This window comes from Heterodontus francisci, chromosome 5 (genome assembly GCF_036365525.1).
Source record: "Heterodontus francisci isolate sHetFra1 chromosome 5, sHetFra1.hap1, whole genome shotgun sequence".
Classification (NCBI taxonomy): Eukaryota; Metazoa; Chordata; class Chondrichthyes; order Heterodontiformes; family Heterodontidae; genus Heterodontus; species Heterodontus francisci.
This window is the reverse complement of record NC_090375.1, coordinates 92414026-92425420: the sequence shown is the minus strand read 5'-3', so window position 1 is coordinate 92425420 and position 11395 is coordinate 92414026. Positions and strand designations below refer to the sequence as shown.

The 11395-nt window shown below is 46.9% G+C and overlaps 1 protein-coding gene across 14 annotated transcripts in view; it reads left to right on the top strand.

Annotated features, from left to right (window-relative positions):
• Nucleotides 1-11395, top strand: part of LOC137369959 (coiled-coil domain-containing protein 178) — a 546010-nt gene that overhangs the window by 89436 nt on the left and 445179 nt on the right. For 13 of the 14 annotated variants that reach the window (XM_068031766.1, XM_068031775.1, XM_068031765.1 and 10 more), the window contains one exon: nucleotides 2848-2990. The exons of the other annotated variant lie outside the window; for it this stretch is intronic. In XM_068031766.1, coding sequence (XP_067887867.1) covers nucleotides 2848-2990 — 143 coding nt within the window. The remainder of the gene's footprint in view (nucleotides 1-2847; nucleotides 2991-11395) is intronic. 14 annotated transcript variants of the gene reach the window in all.

The window sequence follows — 11395 nt, the reverse complement described above, 5'->3', positions numbered from 1 at the left end:
GAGAGAGAGCGAGAGAGAGAGGGGGGGACATGGCGAGAGAGAGAGAGGGGGGACACAGAGGGCGAGAGAGTGAGAGGGGGGACACAGAGAGAGAGAGAGAGAGATAGGGGGACGGAGAGAGAGAGACGGAGAGAGGGGGACAGGGAGAGAGACAGGGAGGGGGACAGACAGGGAGAGAGAATGAGAGGGACAGGGAGGGCAAGAGAGAGGGACAGGGAGGGAGAAAGAGGGACAGAGAGAGAAAGAGAGAGAGAGGGGCCCAGAGAGAGAGAGAGAGAGGGGGACAGAGAGAGAGTGAGTGGGGGACAGGGAGAGAGAGAGCGAGAGAGAGATAGGGGGACAGGGAGAGAGTGAGAGGGACAGGGAGGGCAAGAGAGAGGGACAGGGAGGGAGAAAGAGGGACAGAGAGAGAGAGAGAGACGGAGGGGGACAGGGAGAGAGACAGAGAGGTGGACAGACGGAGAGAGAGAGAGGGGGACAGGGAGAGAGGGCGAGAGAGAGGGATACAGAGGGAGAAAGAGGGAGAGAGAGAGAGACAGAGAGAGAGAGATGGATGGCGGGAGGGAGGGAGGGAGACAGAGAGGGGGACAGACAGGGAGAGAGACAGAGGGGGACAGGGAGGGAGGGAGAGAGAGAGAGCGAGATAGAGTCATAGAGTTATACAGCACAGAAACTGGCCCTTCGTGTCTGTGCCGGCCATCAAGCACCTAATTATTCTAATCCCATTTTCCAGCAGTTGGCCCGTAGCCTTGTATGCTATGGCGTTTCAAGAGCTCATCTAAATACTACTTAAATGTTGTGAGTGTTCCTGCCTCTAGCATTTCTTCGGGCAGTGCATTCCAGATTCCGACCACCCTCTGAGTGAAAATTATTTCCTCAAATCTCCTCTAAACCTCCTGCCACTTACCTTAAATCTATGCCCCCTAGTTATTGACCCCTCCACTAAGGGAAAAAGTTTCTTCCTAACTAACCTATCAATGCCCCTCATAATTGTGTATACGTCAATCATGTCCCCCCTCAGCCTTCTCTGCTCTAAGGAAAACAACCCTAGCCTTTTCAGTCTCTCTTCATAGCTGAAATGCTCCAGCCCAGACAACATCCTGGTGAATCTCCTTTGCACCCTTTCCAGTGCAGTCACATCCTTCCTATAGTGTGGTGCCCAGAACTGTACACAGTACTCCAGCTGTGGCCTAACTAGCATTTTACACAGCTCCATCATAACCTCCCTGCTCTTATATTCTATGCCTCGGCTAATAAAGGCAAGTATCCCATATGCCTTCCTAACCACCTTATCTACCTGTGCTGCTGCCTTCAGTGATCTATGGACAAGTACACCAAGGTCCCTCTGTACTTCCTCGGGTCCTACCATCCATTGTATATTCCCCTGCCTTGTTTGTCCTCCCAAAATGCATCACTTCACACTTCTCAGGGTTAAATTCCATTTGCCACAGCTCCGCCCATCTTATCAGCCCATCTATATCATCCTGTAACCTAAGGCTTTCCTCCTCACTATTTACGACACCACCAATTTTCGTGTCAGCTGCAAACTTACTGATTATATCTCCTATATTTTCATCTAAATCATTAATGCACACTACAAACAGCAAGGGTCCCAGCATCGATCCCTGTGGTACACCACTGGTCACAGGCTTCCAATCGCAAAAACAACTCTCAACCATCATCCTCTGCTTCCTGCCACAAACCAACTTTGGATCCAATTTGCCAAATTGCCCTGGATCCCATGGGCTCTTACCTTCTTAACCAATCTCCCTTCAAAAGTACTTCACTGTAAAGTGCTTTGAGACATCCTGAGTTTCTTAAAGACACTATATAAAAGCAATTCTTGTTTTCTAAAAAAAATGGCGGGATTGCATTAGTGAGAATCTTGTGAGGTGTCTGGAGAATGTTGCTGTTATGGTGGAATAGCTGATAGTTTGTGTGAGATATGAGCTGTGGGTAAGTGAGGATTCTGATAGTAGTGAGAGTGTGAGTGTAAGGAGGTTTGGTAAAATGTGGTGCAATGACTGTAGGAGTGAAGGGAAGTGGGGAGGGAATTCATGTGAGTGCTCTGAGTGTTGTGATTAATGAGGCTGTAAGTGGTACAGCTGTGAGCAGAGAGTATGAGAGCAGTCTTCTTGGCCTAACAACTCTAGTTAGATCATTAAATTTCTTGTGCATTTTCTTCCATTATCGAAACAGAATATATGTCTGGAAGGCTTCTTGTGGAGAGGAGGATGCCCCTCCTCCTATCCACTACCTGCACCAGGGCTTCTAAAGCAGTATTGGAGAATCTTGGTATCTACCTTCTATAGCTATTTCTTCAATAGAGGTTTTTCCCTGGTATCTGCAGCCAGAATACACCCCACTTTAAGACATGCTGGATTCCTTTAAATGGCGGCATAGATGCCCATTGTCTGACTGCCGCTCCCCATCCCCGATAGGTGTGCAGCCAATGAGTAGTGCCAGCAATGCTGGCTGCACATGTGTGTCATTATTATCAGCAGGTAACAAGAATAATGAGTGCTACCCATGTCTGCATAAACAGACATGAGCTATGCATGCCCTGCCCCCTGTGCAGCCAGTTTCATTGGATTTCTCGGCCCCAGCGCTTCTCCGCCCTGTTTAAGGAACTGAAGACGTAGTTCAGAACCAGCCAACAGAATGGGAGAAGATCACCTGATCAAAATAGAAGTAAATTTCTTGTTTCGGTGATTTTCTTTCCCCGGTGTTATCAATATGATATCTTGTAGATCCAGATTAGATTTTCTTCAAAAAGTAAGAAGTTTGTGTTTACTGTAGAGAATCTAACTTTCTATCATACAAAATCTGTTTTTCTCTGCTCTTTAGGTGACTGAAATCTTTAACAAGTTTGATTTGGACCTTAATAAAGCACAGCAGGATTTTGATGATACCAGTACTAAAGCACAGTTGCAACAAAAGGCGATGCATGAGGAACTTGCCTCAATAGGGAGCAAAACAACAGAGCTCCAGTAAGAATATTTTGGTAATCTTTAGTTAAAGAACTTAAAGATATTTACCTTGAAATTCAAAAGTACTGTGTGAGTATAAATTATTTACTGATAATTCAATTCCCAAATGATAGAATTCTTGTTAAAGTTCGAAGAACTTTATCCGAGTATAAAAAAAGGCTCCTTCAATTAACAAGTGTCCAACTAAATTAGTACATTCAAATGAAAATCTAAAGGAGCAATTTTATAATGTGGTTCCCAGCATGGAGTCTTGTCTGGCAGAAGCACGCGTTCATAAAATTACTCATAATATATGTGCCTTTTCGAGCATTTCAACTTGTGTGAAGTATTTTTGTTACTGCAGTGAACTCCCTATCTCCTCTATCATGCTATCATAATTTCAGCTGAATTATCTCTCGACCATTGCCAGTACTGTAACTCTTCCTGGGCTTTTATTGAGCAGCTCTTAATTTTTCAATAAGGTGTTAGGGCCGTGAAATTCAGCTCCTTGGTACCCTGTTTTTCAGTACCAGGAGTACCATTTTGCCTCCAAAATGGTGTTGATGGTGCACGTGCACACTTCTGGTGTCACATGCCTATTTGGTGAGGGTGTTAGTGTGTGTTCGGGTGTGTTTGCTGGAAGTATGCAGAGTAGGCAGTATATGAGGCTGATTTGACGCAAGTGCTCAATACTTCAGCTAATGCCCTCTCTTAACCTTGCACAAATAAATATGTGTTCAGCGGCAGGAAGGACCCTTCCACCAGCACTATTTAAAGGAATCATCAAATACTTTCAAGTTAGTTGCTGATTGATTTCTGCTGGCTGTTGCTGCGATTGTAGAAGTGTTTGGTGGTTTCTGGAATTGTTTAAAGTTTTGAAAGTCTACAGGGCAAATGCTGAAGGACGTTGTCCTGACTGAGGCTCTGTATTGCTAGAGAGCTGAATATGTTTCATTCTTTCTTGCCAGAGAGCAGCAGGCACAGTGAGCACAGAGCTTCGTAAGGCTCGCAGAATTTCCCATGGTTCAGGGTGCCAGTAATTGCATGCATGTCCTTTGTGGCCACTGCATGTCAACTCTGTTATGTACTGAAACCGATAATTCCTTAACGCTCAGCTGGTGTGTGACCATACACAGCATATCATGCAGGTGAATGCCCCATATCCTAGCAGCAGTCATGATGCCTTAATCTGTGGCAGTCTGCTGTGCCATCTGCATTTCAGCCACCATGACAAACCAACTGGGTAGCAAGAGCTATCCTTTGACAATATTACTCATGAGTCCGGTGTGTAACCCACATGTAGTGAAAGCCATGCTGCCATATGAAATGTTATACAGCACACCATTGGGGTGCTTGAATGGCGTTTCCGCTACCTGGACTGCATTGGTCAACAGAGTGCATATCAGGATTCGTGGTAGTCTGCTACATGTTGCATAATCTTGCCATCATCAGGGAACAGCCCTTGAAGCAGCTATACTGCAACTAGCTGAGGAGGAAGAGGTAGGGAGGAAGCAACTAACATAGCCCCTTTCTAGGCAGGCTGTCAGTGATCAACTCTCCGACTATAATGCCAGTAAACACAACTCCAATTTTCCAATCACTAACAGTCTCACACCTTACCTTCCCTTTGTTACTGCCAGCACAGCATCTGCTTGGCCACAGTTCTAAAATAAAAGCCACCACAAAATAAACATTCCAAGTCAAATTTATAAATCACACCATGCCATATTGCATACAAATGTCAGCTAATCACCCTTGTGCATTTCCTTAGCACCTGTCGTCCACGTGCCTTTGCCTGTCCTAGTGCTCCTATGCAGTGCTACCCTGGTGGCTGCAGCATGGTTGACGGAAGGCTGCTGACTTTCATTGTGGATGTTTGTTCTGGGTAGCTCTGGGCTGAGAAGGCCCAGCTTTGGACTGTATCATCTCAGCATGGGCGAGAGCAAGCTGGGCAGGCTGGCTGACAGAAAACAGCAATGGTACTGGGAAACGGCAGCAGTGGGAGGACGAATACTGTTATCCCGAGAGAGGACAGCAGGGTCGTGCTCAGGGGAGCCACTGCCAGCCCCGTGGGGTATCTTCTCAGCAATCCTAGTGTCATGCAGGCCCCCCACCTGCCAAGAATGAGGCACATTAATTTTGCCACATGGACATTAAATTTCAAATTGTTGCTGGGAAGAAGAGAAGGCCTGTGACAAGGGGTTACCAGGCCCCTGACTGGAAAGACATTTTGCATATTAACAGACAGTGTTTGGACAAAGGAGCTATCCCCTGCTCCAATACAATCCACAAACCGACATGGTCAAACTAGTTAGTCACATGACTAACCTGCTTGGCAGTCTGGGTTTATTTCTGAATTATACAGTTTTGAACTGAGAACCGGGAGAAGGCAGAATGCTCCTGGACTGAAAAAGACCTCTCCTAGCTAGCTTGTCACAGCTTCTCCTGTCTGCTCCCATCTCTTTCTCATGGAACTCCAAAACCCACTGAAGACACCTGAACCCCAAGAGAGAAAAGTCTCCTACAGTGAACAAGGTTTAAGAATACTGGGCCCCAATGAAAAGTTAGAACTACCTACCATCAAGAACTCTACAGTGAGCTCGAAGAACCGTAACAACAACTCTTCAGATATTGCTTCAAACCTTTCCACTTTATTTTCTGTTCTGCTCTTTTCTGTCCCTATCTGCTTGCATTTATCACGTATGCATGCTAGCGTAGGTGTGTCATGTATCCGTAGGTGTTAACCAAATTAGAGTTTAAGTTTAATAAATTACACTTTTCTTCTTTAAACCTGAGAAAGCCTGTTGTGCTGGTTTCTTTGTCTTATAACTGGAAAGCGGTGAACAAGGATTCACCAAAGTTTAGTTTAGTTTAGTTTAGACATACAGCACTGAAACAGGCCCTTCGGCCCACCGAGTCTGTGCCGACCATCAACCACCCATTTATACTAATCCTACACTAATTCCATATTCCTACCACATCCCCACCTGTCCCTATATTTCCCTACCACCTACCTATACTAGGGGCAATTTATAATGGCCAATTTACCTATCAACCTGCAAGTCTTTTGGCATGTGGGAGGAAACCGGAGCACCCGAAGGAAACCCATGCAGACACAGGGAGAACTTGCAAACTCCACACAGGCAGTACCCAGAATTGAACCCGGGTCGCTGGAGCTGTGAGGCTGCGGTGCTAACCACTGCGCCACTGTGCCGCCCTAAAGGGCAGCTAAAAACATGGTGTGTTTAAAATTAAACCCTGTTGCAATAAGACCAGGTGAAGGCAGAAAGGGAACCCTAGACCTCTTTCTCACCTGGTTGTAACATGAGTGATCTGTTGGAGGACAGATTGCTGTACTGCTGTAAAACCCTACAAGCCCCATTGAGCTCTGGTATTCGCAAGCATGATGGCAGCAGTCTGAGCTTACATATCAGTAAGCTGACCTTGCATGATTTCAGCCTGAGCTTCCACAGCAGCACCTAGACCTTGGCTGGCTGCTGCTTATGCTGCAATAGAAGTTGAGATGTCAACCTTCAAATGTTGCATCACATTTGGGTTAGGTCCACAAATGTGCTAATGGCGTTGGCCATCACTTCCACACTGGAAATGATGGACACAATGCTCTCTGCAAAGACCTGTACCAAATTGGTGCAGGACTCCTCCATACTCCTTGACGTGGAGCGCAGGCTTTCTGGCAGGTCTGTCAATGCATCAAGCATTTCATTGTGTATACCCATAAGCCGCCTTCAGTAGTCTACCCCATCAAAGTCCTTATCTAAGTCCTCTGCAGCAGGACCCATGTGCAACCACCCTCTGACAAGCTGGTACCTACACTACCCTTGTCCCCTGCCCTGGCTGCAGGGCATGTGTGCCCATTGTCTCACCATGTGTGGACCCTTCCTCTAAGCTAACCTCTAAACTATGCCCATTGTCAGTATCTGAGCTGGTGGCAAGGCTGGCAAGTTTAGAGAACCTTGGTTGATGAGGGATATTGAGAGTCTGGTCAGGACAAAGAAGAAGGCATATGTGAGGTATAGGCAACTGGGATCAAGCGAGGACTATAGGGGATGTAGGAGAACACTTAAGAAGGAAATTAGGAGGGCGAAAAGGGGCCATGAGATTTCCCTGGCAGATAAGATAAAGGAGAATCCTAAAAGATTCTATAAGTATATTAAGAGTAAAAGGGTAGCTAGGGAGAGAGTAGGTCCCCTTAAGGATCAGTGTGGTAATCTATGTGTGGGGTCACGGGAAATGGGCGAGGTCTTAAATGAATACTTCTCATTTACCGTGGAGAAGCTAATGGAAATTAGTGAGTTCAAGGGGGGGAACAGCGATATCCTGGAGCATATCAAAATTACAAAGGAGGAGGTGTTGGAGGTATTGAAGCGCATTACGGTGGATAAATCCCCAGGGCCTGACCAGGTGTATCTTAGGATGCTATCGGAAGCAAGGGAGGAGATTGCTGGGGCCCTGGCAGAGACTTTTGTATCATCGTTAGCCACGGGTGAGGTACCAGATGACTGGAGGATAGCTAATGTTGCGCCTATATCTAAGAAGGGCAGCAGGGATAAGCCAGGGAACGACAGGCCGGTGAGCCTTATATCAGTGGTGGGAAAGTTATTGGAAGGGATTCTGAGAGACAGGATTTATATGCATTTGGAAAGGCAAGGTCTGATTAGGGATAGTCAGCATGGCTTTGTGCGTGGGAAATCATGTCTCACGAATTAGATTGAGTTTTTTGAGGAGGTGACCAAAAAGATTAACGAGGGCAGGGCGGTGGATGTTGTCTACATGGACTTTAGCAAGGCCTTTGACAAGGTCCCGCATGGTAGGCTGGTCCAGAAGGTTCGAATACATGGGATCCAGGGTGAGCTAGCCAATTGGATACAACATTGGCTTGGTGATAGGAGGCAGAGGGTGGTCGTGGAGGGTTGTTTTTCAGATTGGAGGCCGGTGACCAGTGGTGTGACGCAGGGATCGGTGCTGGGCCCTGTATTGTTTGTCATATATATTAATGACTTGGATGTGAATGTAGGGGGCATGATTAGTAAGTTTGCAGATGACACCAAAATTGGTGGTATAGCGGACAGTGATGAAGGTTGTCTAAGGTTACAACAGGATATAGATTAACTGGGAAAGTGGGCAAGGGATTGGCAAATGGAATTTAACGCAGACAAGTGCGAAGTGATGCATTTTGGGAAAACCAGGGCAGGACATATACAGTGAATGGAAGGGCCCTGGGGAGTGTTGTTGAGCAGAGAGACCTTGGGGTGCAAGTACATAGTTCCCTAAAAGTGGCAACACAGGTAGACAGGGTGGTGAAGAAGGCGTATGGCATGCTTGCCTTCATCGGCCGAGGCATTGAGTACAAGAATTGGGACATCATGTTACAGTTGTACATAACGTTGGTTAGGCCGCATTTGGAGTACTGTGTGCAGTTCTGGTCGCCGCACTACAGGAAAGATGTGATTAAGCAAGAGAGGGTGCAGAAAAGATTCACAATGATGTTGCCTAGTTTGGAGGGCTTGAGTTATAAAGAGAGATTGGATAGGTTGGGTCTGTTTTCCCTGGAGCGAAGGAGGCTGAGAGGGGACATGATAGAGGTATATAAAATTATGAGAGGCATAGATAGGGTAGATAGCCAGAGTCTGTTTCCCATGGTAGGGGTGACTAAGACTAGAGGGCATAGATTTAAGGTGAGAGAGGAGATCAAAGGGGTAAATTTTTCACACAAAGAATAGTGGGTATCTGGAATGAACTGCCTGAGGAGGTGGTGGAGGCAGGAACAGTAGCGACATTTAAGAGGCATCTGGACAGGTACTTGGATGAGCAAGGCTTAGAGGGATATGGAATTAATGCAGGCAGGTGGGATTAGTATAGATAGGCATTATGGTCGACATGGACGCGGTGGGCCGAAGGGCCTGTTTCTATGCTGTACAACTCTATGATCTATGAATGTGAGAGCGAGTGATGTTTCTTCTTTATCACTCTCTTCCTACTCTTCTACCTGCAGGTTGCAGTTCTTGGGTGTCTGAAAGAAGAAACGCCCAAGGTTAGGGTTGTGGTGAGGGGAGGGTGGGGTGAAAGCAAGAGGTGCCTGCTTACACAATCTGCAGCTTTTAAATCAGAACAGACTGTGGGATGAGGAGAAAGTAGGAGCCGAGGAGGATTAGATATGGGGATACTGTCATCTTTTATAGTTTCAGCCCAACTGCTGGCCATGGCTTCAGACATGGCCACTCCGATGATGGCTACCACTAGCTCATCTGTTAGGGTGAGATCATGCTGCCATGCCTGTCACCCACCGGTTAGGTCCTGCTCACTCTCATTATGCGCCACCATGTCCTGCAAGAGAGAGGGAAGCGTGTCATTGAGTGTGGTGCAATGTGTTTGGGTGATGTGGCTGTCATGGTGAATAGTTGGTAGCATGTGCAAGCTGTGAGATAAGCATGTGAGGCTTGTAGCAGCACTAACTGTGAGAGGTAAAACTATGAATGTGAGGAATGAGTCATGATTGTTAGAGATTGTTGATTGGTAAGTGATGGGACTGTAGTGCATTGACCAGTGTGTGAGGCTAGTGGTACTGTTAGTGGGGAATGGCATTGGAAGATATATTCACTGACCTTACCACGTGTGTGAGGTCCTTCAACTTCTTGCAGCACTGCATCCAGATCCTCAGGGCTAGACTTCTGACATTGAGCATGACAGCTGTCTGATCCCACTGCCTTCATAAGGTTTGTCTGGAGGGGCTCTTGGTGCTCTGTGGATAGATCACATTTCGTCTTCTCTCCACCTCCTCCACCAAGGCCTCCAGTGCAGTCTCCGAAAATCTTGGCGCCCTCTCTTTGCCAAGTTGTCCCATTATTGAGTGCACTAATTGAAAAATCACTTTTAGAATGACTTCCAGCAACTGCTGCAGCCGCAATGTGCCTCCCCTTTAAGCAATACAGGCTGGCTATGAGTAGTGCAGGCCACCTGTCAGTCACATTAGTTTTTAATAATTTTGTTCCCCTGCCCAGGTGTACAGCCACTCAACAGCACGTTTAATGCTGGCTATATGCTACGATCATTTAAATTAATAGGCAGCATGAGTCTGGTTGCTGCCTGCAACGGAAGCAACGGGCGAACGCTAGTCCAGCATTGCTATTCCACCTCCCATCTGTTTTCGGGCCCGGTCATATTTCGTGGCCTAGCACTGCAAAATTCGATTGCATAGCGCCCATATTTTCAGTGCTATAAGTGCCTTTTCGGTACCAAAACGCTGCCATGCTTCATGCACACACACCTGGTGCAGGCCTCCTCAGATGCCAATTTGGGTGGGTCATTAGCACCGATGCAAGGAGCATGTGCCAGAAGTAGGCAGATTGTGATGTAGGTCAGTGTGTAATGCTGATTTGATGCCAGCAGTGCCATTTTTGAAGTGATTGCTTCAGCTAACACCCTTGCATAATCTTGCATAGCTGAACATGTGCTCAGCTGCAGCAAGGACCACCCCTCCACCCCCAACCAACACTACTTAGAGGGATCATCAACTACTTTCACATTATTTGCTGACTAATTTCGACTGGCTGTTGCTGAGTTAATGGAAGTGTTTGGTTATTTGTACTGCTATTTAAAGTTGCAGAAGTCTACTGAGAGTGGTGCTGCATATGGTGAAGGCCATGGTTCTGACTTCAAAGGTGCTGCTCAGACTATTTGCTCCCACTCATGGGTGCTGCTGCTTGTTTCTCTCTTGGCCTGCAGCATGACAAGGAGAATGAGTAGAGGCGCCTCAGCAGAGGGCAAGCTGCTCAAAGAGGGAGAAGGAGGAGGGGGAGAAGGCCTCTCAACAGGAGGTCTTTTTCACCAGTGTCTTCAGGGAGCAATTGTCCTGCCTCAGCCGCAGCGAGAAACAGTGCGTGCGACATCTGTGCTTCATTAAGGTGGTGCTTACTGAAATCTGCTACCTGTTGCAGGCAAACTTGCAGTTTCAGAGCAGGGCAGGATGGCATTGCCAATGGTTATGAAGGTGGCTGTGTCCATGCATTTTTTGCGTCGAACTCCTGGCAGATTGGAGCAGGTGATATTTCCAATATCTCCCAGACATCGGCTACTGTTGCGTGAGAGAGTTCATTGAGGTTCTGTATGCAAAGAGAGCTAGATACATTTGATTCTCTCTTGCCAAAGAGCAGCAGGCAGAGCGAGCATGTGGGTTTGTCAGGATTGCAGGCTTCCCCATGGTGCAGGATGCCCGTTGACTGCATACACATCACTTTATGGCTGCCACATGTAAATTCAGAGATGTATGGCAACCAGAAGGGGTTCTATGCACTCAATATCCAGCTTCCAGCTGGTATGTGGCCATATTCAGCACATCATGCAGCTCGTGTGGCATCCTGGCAGCAATCATCATGCTTTCATTCTGTGGCAGTCTGCTGTACCATCAG